The sequence below is a fragment of the Podarcis cretensis genome (assembly GCF_951804945.1).
Source record: "Podarcis cretensis genome assembly, chromosome: 1".
Classification (NCBI taxonomy): domain Eukaryota; kingdom Metazoa; phylum Chordata; class Lepidosauria; order Squamata; family Lacertidae; genus Podarcis; species Podarcis cretensis.
Window position 1 is genome coordinate 21,286,736 of NC_137170.1, and position 23,406 is coordinate 21,310,141.

At 43.0% G+C, this 23,406-nt stretch overlaps 1 protein-coding gene across 4 annotated transcripts in view; it reads right to left on the bottom strand.

The window, feature by feature from the left end:
* Positions 1–19,782, bottom strand: part of TUNAR (transmembrane neural differentiation associated intracellular calcium regulator) — a 62,056-nt gene extending 42,274 nt beyond the window's left edge. The window contains exons 1-2 of one of the 4 annotated variants that reach the window (XM_079949652.1): positions 19,295–19,776; positions 7,353–7,624 (exon numbers count right to left, since the gene is read on the bottom strand). In XM_079949652.1, the coding sequence (XP_079805778.1) occupies positions 7,353–7,388 (36 nt within the window). In that variant the 5' untranslated portion in view covers positions 7,389–7,624; positions 19,295–19,776. Of the gene's footprint in view, positions 1–7,352; positions 7,643–19,294 lie in introns of all 4 variants that reach the window. The other 3 variants (XM_079949651.1, XM_079949653.1, XM_079949654.1) reach the window with 3 other exon arrangements.
* Positions 19,783–23,406: the final 3,624 nt, after the last annotated feature.

Sequence of the window (23,406 nt, forward strand, 5' to 3'; positions counted from 1 at the left end):
TTCTCTGTCTCCTCTTCACCCAAAAAGCAACAAATAAATTAACATTCAGAGTGAAAATCACCAAGAGCCACTTCTAAGGCTTCAGTTTTAAGCTCCTTGCATGCCACTACTGATCTGCAGAACAAACTGGAAAGTTGAGCATGTGTAATGAATCCAGAATCATGTGTTGGTGTAAGGGAAACTCAAGTTATTTCAGGATTCCTGTTTCTCTATAGTACTCAAATTAGAATTTGCACATTGGCCATTGTAGCGAGGGGCTCATAAACTTTCCCCAAATTAAGAAAAGTTGTTCACTTACCCATCATTAAAAAAAGAGATGCATCTCTCAAAAAGAGTTCAAAGAAAGGGCTTGGAATTGCTTACTTATTTGCATTGACTAAAGTTGTATAAAAATGTAATTACCATAGTGCAAATAGAAATACAATGCATCACACCACAGTATGGAGGACCAGCTGAGATGTGCGCTTGCTCAAGCCTCTTGTCTTGGGTAGTTCTCTGGCTGAAGGTTGACTCTCATGAATATACTATTAAAATAGGAGTCATGTGTGGCAAACCTGTTCTCCCAGAGAGTCCGGATCTTAATTTACTGATCTCCCAACTTCAGGATTGACATGCAAGGAGAGATGTAGCACTTGGGGACAGTCATAATCTCATAGCAAAGGGCAGATTTTTCTCCCTTTTGATGAAAACATCACATACCACCCCAAAATTGTTCCTCACTATGAACCTCACCCCTCAAAAAAAACAAAACCCCCATCAACATTACAGTACTGCTTACACTTGGATCCCTCATACTGGTTCAGGACTTTGGAGAGGGTAAATGACCCTTCTAACTTTGAACTTTTCCTTCTTGTTGTTTAGTCATTTAGTCGTGTCCGACTCTTCGTGACCCCATGGACCAGAGCACGCCAGGGACTCCTATCTTCCACTACCTCCCGCAGTTTGGTCAGACTCATGTTTGTAGCTTTGAGAACACTGTCCAACCATCTCGTCCTCTGTTGTCCCCTTCTCCTTGTGCCCTCTATCTTTCCCAGCATCAGGGTCTTTTCCAGGGAGTCTTCTCTTCTCATGAGGTGCCAAAGTATTGGAGCCTCAGCTTCAGGATCTGTCCTTCCAGTGAGCACTCAGGGCTGATTTCCTTAAGAATGGATACGTTTGATCTTCTTGCAGTCTCCTCCAGCACCATAATTCAAAAGCATCAATTCTTCGGTGATCAGCCTTCTTTATGGTCCAGCTCTCACTTCCATACATCACTACTGGGAAAACCATAGCTTTAACTACACGGACCTTTGTTGGTAAGGTGATGTCTCTGCTTTTAATGATCCTGTCTAGGTTTGCCATCACCTTTCTCCCAAGGAGCAGGCGTCTTCTAATTTCGTGACTGCTGTCACCGAACTTTTCCTTAGTTTTTACTATATGAAAAATATACAAATTATTAAAATACGAGCTTCTGTTTAAATATATTTACTTGTGCTTCTGGACCTGTAATTAATTGTAAACTTTTGCAGTTGGAAAAGATTGCTAAATAATGCATTTACAGAGCTTAAAAAAACTGATATATCTGTTATTGACCTAGTTTGCTTGCTGTAATTACACAGTAAGGAAAGATTTACGTGAGCAAAAATAATGTTATTAAAGTGACTCTGTTTAGAAGAGAAAAAAAGGAATTATGCCCCAAGCTTAATGACTGCTGCCATGACAATGAAGGAACCCAACTTGACAAAACCTTTACTCACATGAATTGTTTTTAGTCACATGTTAGCTTCACCTCACTTTTCACTGGATTGAGTGCCGTAAGTCAGAATTTGCCTCAACGTTCAGTTCTAACCACAGGAAATGCTTAAAACTATCCTAACCAGGGTTTGCGCCACACAATGTTGGAATCGGCCCTTTAGTGTGATGGTTCCTATCCTTTACAACTTCCCCAGACACCTTTTCTATTGGGCTTTTGGCACCTGTTGAAGACATGCCTTTTCAGCAAGTCCTTCATGGGAAGCGATTCATAAATGAAACAAACAAACAAACAAACAAACAAACAAATAAGAGCTGTAATAATGATTTTCTCAAATGTGGTTCATTTATGATCTTTTCCTCCTATGTCCTTTTGAAGGTCAGATGTATGGCTATTGTTGAAAGAGCTTTTTCTGTGGTGGCCCCTAAACGTTAGAGCTCACATCCTAGGCATGTTTGCCTGACACCATCTTTATTCTTTCTAAAGGGCCAGGCAAAGTCTGCCCTGTTCTCTTGTGCTTTTCATGGAATTATCGGTACCCCTCTCTTCTCAAATTCTCTTCAGAGGGAATAGTATTTCGTGGTATTTAAGATCCTTCAATGAGGGTGCTTGGATGTCACAGAAAACATAGTGAATGGTTTACTGTGTATGCACCATCATATGAATGGGGAAGGAATTCAATTCGCTTTTTAATGCGAACCTGCCTGATTTACATTTCCTGGGGGGGGGGAGTGAACCACAAAGCAGCTATCCTTTGAAATTTGCACTGCTCTGATGGTTCTCCAACCAAAAATTGTGTACAAAATGGGGGGAAGCATATGTACGTCCTCTCCCCCATGCTTTTTAACATCTATATGAAGCCGCTGGGAGAGATCATCAGGGGGTTTGGACTGGGTGTCCATCAATATGCAGATGATACCCAGCTCTACCTCTCCTTCAAATCAGAACCAGTGAAGGCGGTGAAGGTCCTGTGTGAGTGCCTGGAGGCGGTTGGAGGATGGATGGCGGCTAATGGATTGAGGTTGAATCCTGACAAGACAGAAGTACTGTTTTGGGGGGACAGGGGGCGGGCAGGTGTGGAGGACTCCCTGGTCCTGAATAGGGTAACTGTGCCCCTGAAGGACCAGGTGCGCAGCCTGGGAGTCATTTTGGACTCACAGCTGTCCATGGAGGCGCAGGTCAATTCTGTATCCAGGGCAGCTGTCTACCAACTCCACCTGGTACGCAGGCTGAGACCCTACCTGCCTGCGGACTGTCTCGCCAGAGTGGTGCATGCTCTGGTTATCTCCCGCTTGGACTACTGCAATGCGCTCTACGTGGGGCTACCTTTGAAGGTGACTCGGAAACTACAACTAATCCAGAATGCGGCAGCTAGACTGGTGACTGGGGGCGGCCGCCGAGACCACATAACACCGGTCTTGAAAGACCTACATTGGCTCCCAGTACGTTTCCGAGCACAATTCAAAGTGCTGGTGTTGACCTTTAAAGCCCTAAACGGCCTCGGCCCAGTATACCTGAAGGAGCGTCTCCACCCCCATCGTTCTGCCCGGACGCTGAGGTCCAGCGCCGAGGGCCTTCTGGCGGTTCCTTCATTGCGAGAAGCAAAGCTACAGGGAACCAGGCAGAGGGCCTTCTCGGTAGTGGCGCCCGCCCTGTGGAATGCCCTTCCAGCAGATGTCAAAGCAATAAATAACTATGTGACATTCAGAAGACATCTTAAGGCAGCCCTGTTCAGGGAAGTTTTTAATCTGTGATATTTTAGTGTATTTTTGGTTTTTATGGAAGCCGCCCAGAGTGGCTGGGGAGACCCAGCCAGATGGGCGGGGTACAAATAATAAATTATTATTATTATTATTATTATGTATCTATGAGTGAAGTCAACATACAAAAAATTGCATTGTGCAATTAGGCAAAAGTATTTGCAAAAATATGTATAGTAAGCAGGGTTGCATAGAAGAATGTGAATAATTAGGGGGTTGCCTGTACTACAAGCAGCTATATTTCCCCCCATCTCGGTTTAGGACTAAGGGCCAAGCACATTCACTATTTGATCACTCCAGGGACTGGTAGTGACTTGTGCATGTGAATGGACCGTCTCAGATGGAACTTCAGTATCACCTCTCCCAACCATGTTTTTTAAATGTTGCACCAACACCAGAGGTGTCTGTGCAATCCATGATTCCTTGAGAACCACAGCATGCCCTCTTTCTTGGAATACTGTGTACAGTTCTGGCCCTCTCACCAAATAGGGGAGAGTAGAGCTGGAGAAAGTTCAGAAAGGGGCGACCAACGTGACCAAAGGGTTGGAGCAAATACCTTATGATGAAAGGTGAAAACATCTGGAGCTTCTTAGTTCCAAAGAAAAGTGAGTAGTGGTGTATAAAGTTGGGCATGGTATAGAAAAAGTAGATAAGTACCGCCTACACTAGGACTTGGGGTCATCCAGTGAAGCTGAATATTGGAAGATTCAGGAAAAGACAAAAGGGGATCTCTCTTCACACAGCGAATAATAATAATAATAATAATAATAATAATAATAATAATAAATAGTTAAACTGTGGAATTCACTCCTGCCTGCTATAGTAATGGCCACCGACTTTAAAAGGGGTTCAACAAATTCATAACAGATAAGACTATCAGTGGCTACTAGCCAGGATGGATATGTTCACTCTGCACTGTTGGGTTCAATATGTCTCTGAATATCAGTTGCTGTGAATCAGTGTGGAGAGAGTGCTGTTGACCTCATTTTTCGCTTGCATAGATGTCCGTTTGGTGACTGTGAGAACAGGATGCTGGAAAAGAAGATCCAGCAGAGATCTTCAGATATACTGCCTCCCCGGACATTCGCTGCAGAACCTTCTATGCTTAATCCTCGACTGCGTACAGCCCATACCTTCAAAGCACATGACTTCCCCCAAGGAATCTTGGGAACTTTTATTAAGGGTGCTGGGAACTGCAGCTTTTGCTTGTGCATCTAAGACAGTGTCATTAGACTTCCGGCAGTGGCTCTCCAAGGTCTATGGGAGAGGCAGAGATCTTTCTCATTATCCACTACCCATTTCTGTAAACTGGAGATGATGGGAACTGAATTGGGGACCTTCTGCATCCACAACAATGGCACCTCCTCCAAGTCTAGTTGCTGTACTTTCCCATATAACCTCCTTTTAATCCATTTGTACTTCTCCTAGGGCCCTTGTATTTACGGCTTAGGGCCTTCGTATTTACGGGACCGGCTCTCCTGGTGTGCCCTGCAGAGGACCTTAAGGTCCATGAATAACCATAGTTTAGAGGTCCCGGGCCCTAAGGAAGTCAGATTATCCTTCACCAGGGCCAGGGCTTTCTCAGTGATGGCTCCGACCTGGTGGAATGCTCTGTCCCATGAGACCAGGGCCCTGCAGGATTTAACCTCCTTCCGCAGGGCCTGTAAGACAGAGCTATTCTTCCTGGCTTTCAATTTGAATTTAGCCTGATCTTTTCTTCCCCTTCCTTCCCTCCCCCTCCCCTTTTTATGAAGTTTACCTGCTCTGGGATCCCACAGCTAATTCTCCCCTGGCCTCCTTGCTGCCCCAAATAGGCCTAATTTAGCCAGCTAGCCCTGGTGATCATCTAATGTTTATTGGATGGATTTCCCCCTAAATTGATTTTAGAACTTTATTGTTATTCACTCTTTTATACTGTATTTTATGCTGTTTTTTTGTTGTATCACAATTAAATGTTTTAAATTTGTTGTTAGCCGCCCTGAGCCCGGTTTTCTGAGCCGGGAAGGGTGGGGTATAAATAAATAAATAAAAATTTATTATTTATTTACACCATTCTGCTCTGTCCCTTATTTCTCCTGCTTTGATAACTTCTGACCTTCAGCCCCAGTCTGTAACCACACCTTGTCATCATCTGGGTCACTGTTTGACTTGTACGTTTGAACACTTCCAGATTCTGCAAGGCACAACCAGTCAGGGATGTAGCGTGGGGGGGGGGGAGACAGGGGATATAGCCCCTGGTACACAATTTTGTGAACCAGGCACACCCATTCAGGGATCCCTGTTCCACCCTGCCTGCTGCTGGTTGCCAAGGTTGTCTTGCCACCCTGTGCCACCCTGCCTGTCAAGGTTGTCTTGCCACCATGTCCCCGGCCCCCTTGCTGAATGGCCGCCCTGTGTGGGCGGGCAGGCAAGCGGCACAGAGCAGCCCCAGAAACCCTCCATGGTGTCATTGCTGAGTGCTGGGCTGGCACAGCCGGTTTTGTTCACCCTCCTCACCCTGCCCCCTGTCCTGCCCAGTACATGTGCATGCATGTGCACATGCCCCGGGTGCCAGCAAAAGACGCAACACCACCACAACCATTCTCTTACAAAACACCTCTATGTTGTCTTTATTACTCATGCACTGACTGTCCAAACAAAGGAGTTTCGCTTAGTGTCTTTCTCCCTCATGCTCACACTGTGATTCCTCAGGACAATATATACATAATGTCTTATCAATATTTCAGGTATTCCAACTTTTGCCTGACTTGTCCAGCCAATCAAAAATATATTTATGTCCAGAAATTATAAGAACAAAATGCTACTACAACAGGCATCCATTGGTGTGAATGATATATTTTTACCTCAGGGGAACCTTCAGCTCGATCAAAAAGAAACCTACTTGATTTCAATGAGTCTGAGTTTTTCGTAAGTTTGCTTAAGATTCCAGTCCTAAAGAGGAAAATCCCACTGTTTCTATAATCTGGTGACCCGCTGCCTCCTACACACACTCCATCAGTCCTCAGAGCTGTCATTTGAATGGGCTACTGTGCATAGTTGCTAATGTTAGATTGCTTTTGTAGCTTAGGGATGTTTTGTTGTTTGAGTGTGTTGTCACTTGCTTTACACTCGCTACCTCTAAGCATATGATAATATAGGGAGAAATATCGCATTTACTAAAAGTTCACAAACACACTTTGCAGTTATTTCCTCCACAGGAGTGACAGCACAAAGTACTGCCGCAATCGTGGAAATTGCTGCAACGGGGGACCAGTGTGCCGATGGCTCACGCAATACTTTTTCCATGCAGTTACAGTTGCACATGTAGCCTGCAGTAATTGTGCTGAGAAAATGGCTGTGGAAATGGTTTCGTTGTCATAAAGTTGAGTGGTGACCACCCACAAACTTTCTTTACCTGCCTAGTGTCTGTAGAATCCAAGTCTAACACAGCAGAAAAGCCAGAGAAGTCTTCTTCTGCTTTATTACCCCTTTGTCTTATGCAGGGATCAGAGATAGTAGAAGGCCACTTTTCAACAGCCAAATTACCTTGGTCATACATTGTAACAAGGCTATTATAGACTACAATCCCATGCATAGGTACTCATGTATATGTCCCGCTGAATCGATGGAACTCAGCCACACACAAGTGACAGCAGGACCAAATCCATAATCTTATATTGCTCCCCAAAATACAATACAAATCACAACCTGGCCAATGTTTTCATTTTTTTTTTTTTAAAAAAAAAGACACCATGAAACATTTAAGCCACAAGCATTGAGGACCTAGATGCCTGATTACAATAATAAGCAAACAGTGAGCACAGTTTTACATGCTTTCAAACTGAAACCAGCATTTGCTACGAGAAGAGAAATGGCCTTACCATGCAATGCATCAGGAGGAGAAAATCGCCGAGCATGCTGCAGAGATTAAGCTCAGCATGGCATCCAGATTCCCTTTGGAATGCGTGAAGATTGTCCAACCCATCCTTCCCAGCCAAGCGGACAAGTTTTCTCTAGGCTTGAATTCTTCACCAGGAGTCAGAGCTTTCAAGTGCATTGTACTTTCTTCATTGAGAGGTATGTTTCCTCCAGTTACGTTTCAGCTCTGCAATGCCATTTCCAATCAGCCTGGAGAGGTTCTTCATTCCGAGATCTGTGCTGTCATCAGAGACTCCAAAGGAAAGGGAGGAGGGCAGAGAGAGAGAGAGAGAGAGAGAGAGAGAGAGAGAGAGAGAAGTATTTTAGTGAAGCTCTGGAGTAGCTAACCAAAAAGGAGGAGGGTGCATCTCCTTTACTCCACTGCAACAAAATGTTGCCCATCCCCCCTACAAAGAGGCAATTATTTTCTAATGAACAAACTTTCGCAATTCCCACATAGTGCATATTCTGTAATTGCAGCTCAGTTTTGCACTGCCGACAAATGACTTCCCTCTGCTTTAAAAGAAGATTAAAACAAGAAACTCCCCGTTTCTCCTTTCCTAACCTGTGTTAGGTCAGGCGTTAGAAATTCTGCCTTCTCTTTAGAAAGCGGTTGGGATAAGAGAGGTGACAAATTCGCCGGAAAGGGGAAATCCTCCAGCCGAGAGAAAAGGCCGCAGGCTGATTCACTCTGGGGCTGCTTACTCTGAATTCAAAAGAGAGATGATCCAAAGAACTGTGATCTTAAGAGAGGGAGTGATGGAGACGTGGGAGAGAATAACCAAGGTGATTGAGATTCTGGAGTCAGATACTTGTTTATTTCCTTGACATCTGATGGGAGGGCGTTCCACAGGGTGGGTGCCACTACCAAGAAGGCCCTCTGCCTGGTTCCCTGTAACCTCACTTCTCACAGAGAAAGAACTGCCAGATCTCAGTGTCCAGGCTGAATGATGGGGGTGGAGACGCATACATTTCAGGCATACATCTTCTTATCATTGCTTGTTCCTTTCACTTGAAGATGCTGGAAATTTAACATGGGGCCCTGGCCTACTAACTCACTGCCACAGATCACAGCACTGATGCCTTGCCTCTGCCTGCTGTTGCTGCCCACCAACTCAGAAGAGTATTCAATAATAGAGTTTTGCCCAGATCCCCTTCAAACTGACTGGAAAGCTCAGACACACAATTAAGCCTTTGTAGTTATGCTAAAAGCAGTGCTGTCTGATCGGCGCTGACAAGTGACAGGTTCCTCTCACTGGCAGTTTCTCCATTTGTGGAATGCCCCCCCCCCCATTATTTTGTTTGTTTGTTAAAATCATGGAGAAAAATCTATCAGTCTCTTGATACTATGTCTCTTGATATCAGTTGCTGCGAATCACAAGTAGGGAAAGTACATTCACATGCTGCTTGCAAGTTTATGTTCACATATCTAATAATATGTATTCATTAAGTTGCAAATGAAGTAAATGTGAATGTGAGGCTCCTACTCAGGTAAAACAGTTGAATCATTTGGAAGGAAGTTCAAAGAATTCTGACTAAAATTTAGCCAAATTACATGGTTTGGCTCATCTGCCACCACTGCATTGCAGCCAATGGAAGTTTACTTTCCAAATTTGGAAAGCCGCATTCAAAGCCCAACCACTGTATTTCAAGAGGAGTTTGCAGTATTTCTCTTAGACATTAGCCGGGTTCCATGGAACTGCCTTAAATCATACCATTGGTTTAGTACTGTTAACTTTGATGGACAGTGACTCTCTTCAGTGCCCAGTAGCTAGGGATGGGTGCCATCAGTTCATTTCTGGAGCTAGTCGCTGTCACATGCATTCATTCATAAGTGGCTTCGCTGCTATTTCCACATTAAAATGCAAACAACAACAACAACAATACAGGGGGAAAACTGCTGGAAAAATCACATTTAAACATGTACTTTCTCACAAAATAACAATTTCTAAACATAGTTTATTTATAATATTTTCATATTTCATATTCTAATATTTTCTCTTGAGAGTCCCATGGACTGCACGAAGATCAAATATATCCATTCTTAAGGAAATCAGCCCTGAGTGCTCACTGAAAGGACAGATCCTGAAGCTGAGGCTCCAATACTTTGGCCACCTCATGAGAAGAGAAGACTCCCTGGAAAAGACCCTGATGTTGGGAAAGATTGAGGGCACAAGGAGAAGGGGACGACAGAGGACAAGATGGTTGGACAGTGTTCTCGAAGCTACTAACATGAGTTTGACCAAACTGCGGGAGGCAGTGGAAGACAGGAGTGCCTGGCGTGCTGTGGCCCGTGGGGTCACAAAGAGTCAGACACGACTAAACGACCAAACAACAACAACAATATTTTCATCCAACTCTACAATTCTATGATTCTATGATTATCTATAACAGGGGTGGGTCACAGGTTCTGGGTGGTAGGCCAGATTCTTACCTCCACATTCAAACCCCGCAGGCTAAGTTTGACACCTAATGTCACAATGACATCACATGACCCATTTTTGCCTTTGCAGGGTGGGGAGGAAGTGTGCCGTTCTTTCCACACTCCAACAATAAGCTGATTGTCAGCACTGGGGAAACTGTGAACACTCTTCCCAAGTGCCGACAGACAACTGATTGTCACTGCCAGAGAAGTGTTGTGCAAGGGGCTTTGCAGGCAGTGCTGATCAGTAAAGCCCTTTTCACCCAAGGCCTGCTTTTACTTGCCCAACAGCTGGCACCATATATTAATCTCCCAATACTGTTTTTCCCCCAATGTCTTCATTTTCCCAATCTTAAATTTATTTCTCCACATTTTGTGGCATTTGCAAGAAGGAGAAAATCCTCATGAAGATTCATCAGCTTTTAAGTGCAAATTTCTCCTAATAAACACATTATTGTATGTACTTTTAACTAATAATGAACTAACACATTTCTGCAAGAAATTTCCCGTGATAAAGTGAATTTTTGTATATTGCTTTCCCCAACATATGTATTCTTCTGCACATACACACCCAATATATACATTTGGTACATATTGTTTGACTGGAGAACCGCATTGCAAAATTCAGAGAAGTATGAATTCCAAAGCATAGCAACGTTTCACTTTGTGTGTTGTTTCAAGAAGTGTTAATTGGGAATTGCCCCATTAAAACGCAAACAAAAAGTAATTTTGCCTCCATCTCTACTCCCCCATCAGTCACCTCAAAGTAAGGTTAAGTGCAACAAAACTCTATACCACACACATGAGAACATCACCTAAATTTCACATACACACACATGCATACACACAAACGATAATATTCACATAAAATTTATTTTTTCATTAATTGGTAGAGAATGAATAAGAAAAAGCTGTAGTCAGAGTGCTGAGAGCTGTTAGGAGACCCCTGTTTCCTGCCCAGAGCTACAATTCTCAGAGTGGTTGTCAATTCCTCTTCCTCACAGAGAACTCTAGGAACTGTAAATTTCTGAAGGGACTGGTGGTCTGCATAGCTGTGAAAATCAGCTGATTATTTGGTCTTATGAAGTGCCATGCATGGGTCAACTCACCTCAAAAACATAGAGTCAGAAAAGATCTAGAACCAAAGTGACCAAGGGGATGGAGTTACTCTCCTACGAAGAAAAATTGCAGTTTTTGGGACTTAAGAGGTGACACGATAGAAGTTTATAAAATTATGCGTGGCATGAAAAAAAGTGGATGGAGAAAAACTTTTCTCCCTCCCTCAGAACACCAGAATTCACAGACACCCAATGAACCTGAAAATTTGAAGAGTTGGGACAGATAAGTTATTTCTTTGCACACAGGAAGCAATGGTGGCCACCAACTTAGATGGCTTTCAAGGAGCATGAGATTAATTCATGGAGGAGAGGGCTATTGATGGCTCCTTGTCATGATTGCTATTCTCTGCCTCCACGTTGGAGGAATGCTTCTAGATACTAGTTGCTGGAAACCACAGGAAAGGAGATCACTCTTGTGCTCAAATCCTGCTTGTAGGTTTCCCACAGACATCTGATTGGCCCTAGTGAGAACAGGATGCTAGACTTGATGGCTTGATCCAGCAGGCTCTTCTTATGGTCTTACGTCTTTACAAGCATTAATGATCAACTGATTACAAGATAACTACATGAAGACATAGCTTTTCTTGGAAAGGCCTTCTCAGGAGAAACGACAGCTGCCAGTCAGCATCCCTCAAGAAGAACAAAGAAGAATTTGCCTCCATTCCTGGAATTTCCGCCCCTCTCTTGGAGAACCACCAGAACGTCCGCACCATTTCACAACTCTGTGAATGGGTCAGCAAAATGTGTGTGAGGGGGAGAGTTCATGCTCAGCATTAGTCCCGGACAGGCCTGGGCAGAGGTGGGGCAGCAGAGTACACGTGCTCCAGGCCTCAGAGGGGTGCTGCTGGACTTACACAATCATGCCACTCACCACCTGGCCCAGGGCGGAGCCTGACAGGCCTATAAGAACTGCTGCTGCAGCTACCACCCAGAAGGACTCCCCTGCTCAGCGCCTGAGGGCCCCAGTCCTGCCACTCACCACCTGGTCTAGGGCAGGGCCTGATGGGCTCTATAAAGGACTGCTGCCACCGCTGCTGCTGGGCAGAGAGTGCTGTTTTGTTTTGTTTCTGTTTTTTGTTTCAATTGCTGCTATTTTTTACCTATGTCATTTTAAACTGTGATATTAATGCTGTATTCTTAGTTTTAGATTTTGATTTATGTGGAAATTGTTTCCCATTTGGTTGTGTATCTTCTTGATGTGGTTTATTTATTGTTTATGACTTTTGTAATTATGTAAATCTTGTCATAGGGGGATGCGGGTGGCGCTGTGGGTTAAACCACAGAACCTAGGACTTGCTGATCAGAAGGTCGGCGGTTTGAATCCCCGCGACGGGGTGAGCTCCCATTGCTCGGTCCCTGCTCCTGCCAACCTAGCAGTTCAAAAGCAGGTCAAAGTGCAAGTAGATAAATAGGTACCGCTCCGGCGGGAAGGTAAACAGTGTTTCCGTGCACTGCTCTGGTTCGCCAGAAGCGGCTTATTCATGCTGGCCACATGACCTGGAAGCTGTACACCAGCTCCCTCAGCCAATAAAACGTGATGAGCGCTGTAACCCCAGAGTTGGTAACGACTGGACCTAATGGTCAGGGGTCCCTTTACCTTTAAATCTTGTCGTGCTGTAAGCCGCCTTGAGCATGGTTTTTTTAACTGTGGGAAGGCAGCATACAAATAAAATGATGAAATGCCAAGAATGCCCTGTGCCACCTAGCCGGCAGGGGGCTCTTGCCCTGGTATCAGATAAGCTCTGCATGGGCCTGGGCCTGGGCCTGGAAAGTGTGAAAAGAACACTCACAACTGTGTATTACAGTCATAGAGTCAGAGAATTGTAGAGTTGGAATGGACTGTATGGATCACTTAGTTCAACACTCTGCAATGTAGGAATATGCAGCTGTCATACATGGAGGCTGGCAATGCTATTTTTCTAGAAGAAGAAGTGCCAGAACTCACCATGAATGCCTCCCTTGTTGTTTTATAATGACAATGGTGCCCACCTGAGAGGTGCCAGAACTGAGTTCTGGTGAGTTCCGGCTGGAAAAAAGCTCTGGGAGCAAGGGGTGTAGGTTGGAAGTGATAGACAAGCTAGCTCACATGAAAACTTGACTACCATTTTCAACTTCTCATTCAAATTCTCATGCCAGAAGGTGACACGGCACACAGTTTAGAAGCCACTGTCCTAACTAAATTGCACTTCAGTTTAGAAGCCACGTTTTTGGAATGCTTTAGTACAACTCAGTCTCGGCTTTGAAGAACAGTGGATTCAGGAAGTTGGCGAGATTAGACTCCATCGGACAATATCAGTGTACACCTGAAAATGTGAAGGGAAAAGAAGTACACCCTCAGCATTTAGAGATAGTGGCTGAAACTGCCGTACAGACTTCTGGGAAAAGATTTATAATGAATTGAAAAAAATGTTGAAATATACATTTATAAAGAAACCAGAGGTCTTTCTTCTTGGAATAACAGGTTTGGAATTGCCCAAGAAAGATGTTAAATTATTTTTGTATGCCACAACTGCTGCTCGTATTTTGTTAGCTAAAAAGTGGAAAACCCAAGAATTACCAACAGTAGAAGAATGGCAGATGAAGATGATGGATTTTTTGGAGCTAGCCGACCTAACCGGAAGAGTCCACGAGCAGAAGGAGGAGGAATATCAGGAAGAATTGAATAAATTTAATGATTATCTAGTTAAATTTGTTAAGTTAAATTAACTGGAAATAGCTTGCAGATATTTAATCAGGTTTAGGATTTTGTTTATGTTAAGTGATGAATTAATATGTTTAATTATATAAGGTGAAGATTTAAGGATGTTAATGTTTAAGTTAAATTTTATAAAAATTAGTATTTGGAAAACCGTTAAAAGGACATGCAATGAAATTCAACAAAGGGGAAGCGAGGAAGTCACTTAACAAAGTTAATGACTGTAAATTTCAATAAGGCTATGATTTATGTTTGTTATGTTTGTTTGTCTTGTGTGTTTGTTTGTTTACAATATTGTGAAAACCAATAAAATTTTTGGAAGAAAAAAAAAAAGAAACTGCCATACAGTCTTCAAGCCTCCAGTGCTCAACTATGTATAGAATAACACTACGTAAAACTAGAAAAAGCAGTTCAGTGCAAAATATTTTACTGCAACTGAGTCAATATGGAAAAGAAATGAAAAATTAAAAAAAAAGCAGAACACTTATCATCTGAGTTAAGTAGCTGTGTTTAAATTACACTTACTGTTCAATACCTAATTATTTCATGAAGCTGCAGATCAAGCTTTGCAAGGAAGTATCACATACCTCTGCACATACCAGCCACAGCCAGAGTTTGCTGACCTAAGTTACACTCCTAATAGGCAATTTCTGCAGTGTTTCAGTGCACTATTCATACTGCTTCCCTTGGCCGAACCTACTTCTGCTCCAGCAATGCTCCCTCAGGGGTGATCTGGAACAGCGAATGGCCATTAAAGGCTGCATGTGGATAGCAGAGGCATAATTTGATTGCAGAAATTCTGCATCCTATTTGCGCGCAGAGAAATTGTGCTGGGGATAGGGGCTTTCCACCAAACTTCTCCAGAGAGAGGAGGAATTCTCCAACAGCTTCTCAGGGATGGGGTTCATCATCAGCATAGTAGCAGTTACAAAGCTTCTTCCTTTTTCCCTAATTGGTGGGTTTCTTAAGTTTGGTGCTGAAGCAGCGACTGCGCTGGCAGGCTGGCCATCATTTAAAATCCTCCACTGTGTCTTGGATCTATCCCTGCTCTAAGGCAACTGTCCCCAAAAGGGGGGAGAGAAGTGAAGAATATTCGGGGGGGGGATCTGCAAAGCGGCCTCCTTTTTTCCAGGTGAGGGGTTGGGGAGAGAAAAGAGGAAATCTCAGACTTTTTCCTCAGAAAAACACCTTCTGGGAAATTTAAGATAAGCTCTCATGGATTAGGTGCCAGAACTGGGAATGGCTTCCCAGAATTTTGTGAGCTGATGAGGGTGAAATTAGATTATGGTGCAAATAAATGAATGAATGAATGAATGAATGAATGAATGAATGAATAAAGTGCATGAGGATCTCCTTTTTTAAAAGAAAAATAAGTTCAAAGCAGCTGTTAGGAACCTGCATAAGAATAGGTCCAAGATGCTGGGGAAAGAACAGTCAACACTTCTCCCTGTGCTGTTTTCCTGATCTAAATCACCCCTTTCATGAGGGGGAGAACAGAAGGACCAGTATGGTATTTCTCTGTTTGTTGTGATAGGGATACTGACAGCTTTTAAGGGCATTTTTTAGTTTGAAGAAATGATGCAAGTGACTCCCCCTATTCTCTAGCACGATATCCCCACATATCCCCATTTCCCTCACTTATAAAGCTGTTTTTAACTTCTCGATGTTTTAAATCCCCCGTTACTTTTGTTATCCTCATTTTCTCAAAGTATTCCCCCAGGACGACATCCACTTTTATCTCCCCACCCCCATTTTATGTTGTTATTTCTATGTATATTATGCTATGGCCGTATGGCTAATGCAATAAAATCGATTGAACTTCTTTTATTCTTATTATTTTTTAAAAGAGTGGGTGATCTTCATCATATATTTCCAGTCTCATCTAGCAGTACCCATAGAACATTTCTTCATGGGATCAGATGTGCTTGAGTAAAGTCTGCCTTGAGTCCCTCAACTTGCCTGCATGGGAAATAAGCATAAAAGCAGGGCCTTAGTCCCCTGTAGATGGCAAAACAAAGGGGTCCCCCCCCCTTTGATTACACAACTACCTTGGCAGGGAATAAAGTTAGCCATTCCTTTCACAAGCATTCCAAGAGGTTCACTGGTGTGAGCATGCTTTTTGATGCAGCCTACTCTAATAGTGGCTCCCCTCTCTCCATCATGCACCTACTTACGAGATCCCAAGGGAAGCAGATGCATTGCGCCATCAGCGACATGGGGCTGCATCAGCAGTGGGAGCCCCACGCAACCCAATGTGATCCATCAGCAAAGTGAACGTTGCAGAGGACAGTGGGGCAGAGCCCTCAGACCATGTGCTGGCGCAAGTGGCTTCTGAGCTAAGAGGTGTGCCCCATCCTTCCCTGCTATGTTGCGAAGGTTCCTGCGGTGCATATTTCATCTCTCATGCTCCAGGCAAACACCACCACCACCCACCACCACCCCTGAAGCAATGCTGAAACTAAGAGGGTGCCTAAGCAGCCTTTGCAACATTGCTGAAGTTGCCTCTCTGATTTTCTGCAGCGATCTCTCACAGGCAACAAAACGTCTCACCCCATCAGTCAAATGCAAAAACATAATAAATGTTGTAATCCTCAACCACTGTCTCTCTTCCCTTTCTTATGCACCCTTGTTTTGAGTAGGGGGCTCCCATGAGCTTCTCCTCTCCTAATTTTGTTGTTGTTTAGTCGTTTAGTCGTGTCCGACTCTTCGTGACCCCATGGACCAGAGCACGCCAGGCACTCCTGTCTTCCACTGCCTCCCGCAGTTTGGTCAGACTCATGTTTGTAGCTTTGAGAACACTGTCCAACCATCTTGTCCTCTGTCGTCCCCTTCTCCTTGTGCCCTCCATCTTTCCCAACATCAGGGTCTTTTCCAGGGAGAGTTGTACATGGAGGGGGGCTGTGTGTAGGAAAGGGTCTGAATCAGGCCCATAGCATTGGACCAAATTATATTATTCGCATTCCCATTGCTTCTTTTCTAAGTAGATTTTGCTTTTAATCTTATGAAGGAGACGTGTCAGTCTGCAGAAGTAATAAGGATGAATTTGCAGAATTTCCATTCCAAACATCATATAAGAATCAGATTATCTCTGAATACGATGCAGTGATGTATTTGCACATCCTCTGTTTGTTGTCGAAGCTCATTGGGGAAATGATCATCTTCCTGTACAACCATGTAATAAGACAGGACATGCAATGTGCGAATTCACTGAATCTCAAGAGTGATCATCTGCCTGAAATCCTTTTCACCCTAAGCAGATTTGTACTTCAAAAAAGAGAGAAAACTGTCCAGTAAGTTACCCAAATTAACAGTTGTAACCGCTGCATAAATACACACACATTATTATTATTATTCTTTAACTTAGTGCAAATGCCCAAAAGGCAGAGAGAGAGAGGGGGGGGGAGAGAGAGAGAGAGAGAATTGCATCAGGTTACTGGAGAAGAAAACAGCTATCCTCTCAATTAGTCTTATTAAAGTTTAGTTAAGCTCCCCATTATTGGCTTAAAATCATGAACAGGAAAATAACTTCTCTTCAAGTTTCTATGCACTGAAAATTGTAGAAATTTGGGGATATCTTCTTTCATTGGATTAGCTTCTAGGAAAGTATACACGTGTGTGTGTGTGTGTGTGTGTGTGTGTGTGTGTGTGTGTACATTTCAAATAATGCAGTCGAAAAAATCAAAACATGTTGCAAGGCTGAGACTTTAATATTAATGCTCTGGCTGTCAGTTTTGTGCTCTGCTCCGTTTCACTGTGCTGAATCGTATTATTCAGGCTTCCAAAGTTTATTGAAATGATTTGGTTGAGTACTAGATGTAAAGGAATGGGAAATGGAATTTAGGAAATCGCTTTTCAAAAATGCTTTTAAGGAATCTGCGCTCATGAAGAGCGTGAAAGGACTTAATCTTTCTGAAGCACTGTTCTGTGCAACTGTTTTCATCTTCGACAAACTTTCTTGACTGAATCTTTTTTCTTTTTTCTTTTTGAAATGTCTTAATTTGATGCAAGACATTTGGAAATTAGCAGAATAGTGATACTAAGGTTGCAGCCCCAAGCACACTCAGCATGATGCTGAGCACAATGGGACTTAGCATGCCTAGGATTCCGGCACACTTTTTTGAAAGTAAGTAGCAGCAATACTGCTAGGATTTACTTCTAGGTAAATGTGACTAGAATCCAACATGTGAGGTCACGGTCAGGAAACTTCCATGGGACTAAACCTGCTCCACTGACTGGTTTGTGGAATAGTTTACTCAGAATCCCAGCTGATGTCTATTAGGAAATAAACCATGCCAAAGCAATCACGTTCCTACAGTACATCCAGATTGCTGCTTTCATAACTGAGAAATATGATATGACATGATGCGACTCTTGTTTGCTTGCCTATATCCCTATATTCCACAGTTAATCAGCTACTAAGTTCATATTAAATTCTTCCTATTTTAACATCTCACTTCCTTTCCTCTGCTGATCATGAGGTGGCTTTTTAACGTGAGCCCTCTGTGAGATGGGGTGCTAAATGGCTTATGCGGTGCAGAAACGATAACAGCTTTGCCTGCTGTTAATTAAGCATACAGCTATTCATATATTTTAGTTATATTTTTTCTCTGTCAGCATGCTTGTGTGCAGATCGCATAACTAAAATGCAAACCAGTATTTGAATTAATTACTTTCCACAGTCAACTATACTTTCTCCCTTGTGGTATCGCTATAAAATTAATAATTTTGCTCAACACTGCCTCTGGGTTATTTTCCTAAAAGGCTACCCTAAAAATTCATCTTACACCTTTAAGATTCATATTGAAAACCATGAAAGTGCAACTAAAAAACTGAGATGTTTTAATTCGAGTGGCATTGGGGGGTGTGTGTGTGTATATATATATATATATATATATATATATATATATATATACACACACACACACACACATATATGCACACAAGAGTAATTTTCAATTTTTCTTAGCAAAAGAACCAATGATCACCTGTCACTGCAAATAGCATTCTCTGTTAAGGCATTATTAGCACATCCCTCACTCATGCAGTAGTTCTGTAACTGATCCAAGTTGAATAGCCCAGATTAACCATAAACCCATTAAGAATCTTCATGTTGATCCAGAGACTACATTCAGCTTATCAGCATTTAAAATGCCACCGAACAGAAACCTAGCTAATGGGGGGGGGGGGAGAGAATCCTGGTGAAACAAGAACTTGATGGTTGCAAAAAGCAAAGATTGAGAAAACGAACTGGAAGGATGTGCTTGAGCAATCACACAGCCTGTTCCCATGCATGTTTATTTGGCAGTAAGTCCCACTGACTTCACTGGGGCTTACCCCCACATCACTGTGCAATAAGGATCCAGTCAAAATTTGCCAGGATACTTGTAAATACAGACCTCCTCTTAAGATAAGGTCCACCTTTGTAACATGCTTGCTGGGCAGCTGTGCCCAAGTTCTCAGAATGGAAACAGCTAAAATGTATTAATGAAAAACGTACAACTCGGGCATGAATAATTTGTCTTGCAAGTATTGCCAAGATAGCACTGTGCAGCTAAAAACTAGCGTCACGCAATTTCCTCCGAAACAACAACTGCCCCCCACTCAAACCCCCATTCAGTTTGTTTGTTTTTTAAAAAGAAGAAGAAGAAGAAGAAGGGTCTTAAGACTCACATATTCCACTTGGAAGAGATGTTAAAAGTTTAAGCCATCGTCTTTTGCAGTGCTGCTCATCCTGTCCACAGAATCAGCCCTTCACATTTATCTTACGTGGAAAGGAAATAATGACATTCTCTCCAGCTCTTATCCTCCTTGGTAAGTGACAGCTCTTTACGGACGCCGGCAGCCTTGCTGAAGTATTATTGTAATCCATCCGAGCTTCCCAAGATTGCTCAGGAGATTGAGTCTGAAATATACATCATCTTTAGTTTCGCAAGCTGCTCAGTGCTTTCCCCCTGCCGTGTGCCTTCCCCTCCTGGATGCCTGGATATCTCAAACTGGATGTAGCACAGGCTTGGCTATTTATACAGCGTTCTGCACTGCCTGCTTGGAACACAGAAGGAGGAGAGCAAATGAAACTGAACTCTTCAGAGATGAAAAATGCTCTCACATGCCCGGGCATTTCCCATATCAAATGGTATTCATTTTTTTCGAAGTGGAAGGCAGCCCCTGGGTTCAAATAAAGCCAAGCAAGCACACAGATATATATATATATACACACACACAAATGGTTTGGTTGGTTGGAGAAGCAATACGGAATGATACAGAGAAACAAGCAGCTGCTTAGTGAGCATCAGGAAGGGATGGGCATCTTGTGATTGCTTTGAATTTAATGCTCCTCAAGGGGAGTTTGTTTGTTGTTTGTTGTTGTTTAAAAAAGAGACCTCTACAAATACAGCGAAACCTGTCTCATGGAGTGAAAATCTGTTGGCTCAGCCAAGTTCTTCTGGAAAAGTTATACAGCATGTGTATATTTACTTTTGCTGATTTGCTCGGCATTACAGCCACGGTTCAACAACAACGGGATTAACTCACCAGATGTATCTTTTCTCCCTCCTCGAGAAAGATGAAGAAGAACAGGATCTGGGGGGGAAAATATTGCCCTGGTCCTGATTTGCTGAAGTCAATAAGGCCAATGACCAAAGGCAGGACTTTGTTCTGTGATAATAAGGGTCAGACGAAAGGCCAAGATGCCCTGACATGATTCCTGGTAACCTTTTGATAGCCAAGTCTTCTATCCAGCAGGGATTACATTTTGCATTATGCCTGAGGGCAGTGTGCTAGCTTATTTGTTAAGGGGCAGGGGAACACAGCCCTGTCTTCCAAAAGAAGGAAAATGCTCAGGGACCTCAGGAAGAACAACTGAGGGTCTCTCACTGCTTTCTTCTCACTTTCCCCAACATAGGAGCCAACTCCTAGGGGTCAAAGTCCCTTTGCCTCCCTCCCCCAATAAAATATTTGAAGCCCCTCCCCCCAAAGTTGATGGACATTGCCATTCAAATGGTGTTGCGTGCACTGCATCATGTGATCGATTATGCAGGGCGGGACTTGCCTGCCCCCAATATTTTATTCAAGTTGGAGCCCCTGTCCCCCAAGATTTGCCACCTGAGGCAGCCACCTCACTCTGCCTAATGGTAGGACTGGCCCTCTGACCTTCTGCTACTGCCACTTCATCACATCAAGAAAGCAACTGGAATCCCATCCCAGCATTTTTAATTTGCCAGTGCAGAGCCACATGCCAGTGTGGTTCATTTGATCTCCACTGTGCAGGAAGAGAAGAGGAGCAGTGTGGTCTGAGGGCTGGACAGGTCGGATTCATACCATACATGCACATCCGCTTTCTAGTGGTAACATATCCACTATAAATTTAAATGTGAAACTCGACTTTCCTTAAGGAACCTTGCGAATTGTATATTCTAGTAGATAGCCCTACCCTCTTTTCAGAACTACAGTTCCCAAGATCCCTTGCCCAGATGGCTGCAGTGCATTTAAATTTATAGGGTGGGCATCAAAATAGTTAACAACAGCAGTACACATAGCTGAAGAAGCCCTTTCTTGGGGTGCATTCCTGTATTGTTCAGGACTGTAATGGCTAACGTGGGGTGCAAGGAATGACCCAGGAGTGTAGATATCTTTTCTCTAAAGGCATCTCCATAAGGTACATTGGGCAGAAGTCATGTGACTATACAGCCTCAGCTGGTCATAGACTGGAGGAGACCAGAAGAAGCTAAAGTCCCCCATATATGTGGACTAGGAGCACTGAACCACCAATTCAGAACTATTTGTTAGCTTGAACATGAACCTCAGGAATGTTCTTACCTTCTGAAGCGCTTCCTGAGCTGGATCCCAGCCAACATAAAAACCATGTTGCCTTCTTGTTTCAAAAAGGAAAGCTGTTGATTCTTCTGTGCACAATCAACATCTGTTAGCAAGTGCTTGTAAATACGCTTTGGGACATTAAATGCCCAGGCACATGCATAGGTGAGATAAGTGTGATGTATTTGTAGTGTGAGATCACTGCTAATATAGCAAAGAGGAAATGCCAGTGTCTGAGAGCCAGTGCCAGTGCCAGTGCCAGTGTGAAGGAGAGATTCTGTTCATTCCTTTCTCAGTCACATGTGTTCCAGTGCTGGGTTGGAAAGAAGGAGAAGGGGGGGCGGAGAGAAAGAGAAAAGGGAAAAGGTATTTGCTTTTATAACTGTATACATAAAAATTGCTTCCTGGATCAGGGCAAGGTTCATTTGCTCAAGTATTCTGTTTCCAGCAGTGGACAGCCAGGTGTCTCTTGAAAGAGCATGAGTAGGGTATGAAAGTAATAGCTGAATTTTGGTGTTAAGCATCTCTGGACATGAATGCATACAATCTTTCTGCAAATGCTAAAGGGGATGAGAATTTTTATAATAATTTTTATTAATTTTCATTTATAACAATCCAATAAAAGTCACATTAATACAATACCAAATTATAATACAGTTATTAAAGCCAATTATCCAATGCCAAATCAAACAATTTGGATGACTTCCCATGCTCTGGATTTCAGGGGGTGTCGTTCTTATTCCATCCAGCTCCAAAACTCTTAATTAGTCCAAATGCAGCAGTTCCGATCTTGATTGTTTATTTTAACAGCCACTGATATGATGACTTTCATTCATATTTAGATGTTCCATATCCATTAATTTTGCAAGGGGTTTTTTATCCTGTGAGGCGGATGAGATTTGTTGCTTGTGTTTGTTCAGCATCCCCCTGCCCAACGTTTGAACCAACAGGAGAAGCTAAAAATGCTAATGTCTCAATTTATGATTTGCTTCAATTGTGAACTTTATATTTAACACTATTTTATTGTTGTTGTTGGCCATCCAGAATTTCTTCTGAAAAACAAGTGGGAGATAAGTTTATAACTAAAGAAATAAAAGTATAGCGCTAAAGTAGCCCTTAACAAACAATACATGGCTGTACAATCCTATATGTGGCAACTCTCATAAGCTCAGGTAAATGTGAGTCTACAGCTTTAGGTTGCAATCCTAAACACATTTTGAGAAACACTTCAAGGAAGCCACCATACTTCCATTTCAGCAGAAATGAAATAGTGGGAACTGCCTGAAAGCACTTCTCAAAAGCACTGTTTGCAGCAGCTGTTCCCTCTTCTTCATTTAAAGGAGAAGCAGGCAGCTGCTGCAAACAGCACTTTTGCAAAGCCTTCGAGACATCCCTGCACTGCACACTCCCAATTTAGGCTGAAACGAGCACAGGGCCTGTTTCATAGCCTTGCAACTATCCCCATACTCTCCTGTTAAACCTCCAAGACTAGGAGTTTAAAAGGGAAGGGCGAGACTTGCAAAGGTGTTCATTTGACAGGTAAATGGCCTCACTCACCTGTCATAATTTCCCCTCAAGGCAAAATAAGGATTTAGCCTGTGGAGTCACGAAGCTTTCTCACTCCTGCTGCAGGGGAATAACTTCCCCAAGGAACTGTATCAGTGATATCACAGGCATTACCCAATAGGGTCCTGAGACAGTCACACACTCACCTCACAGGCAAGATTTCAGAAGCAATATCTGCGCTAGTGAAGGGGCTGGTGGGGAATTGCATATAACTTATTTATAATATTTTTGGAGGTGCACATTCATTTTGTAAAATGGATGGAAAGCAAAGCAAATGAGACCCATTTGTTTCATTTGTCTTAGTTATGGGAACAGATGGGGAAGCAAATGAATGAATGGAAATTCATTTTTCATTCATTTTGACCATTTTATCCCCTCCCTCCCAAACAACTATTGGGATGAAA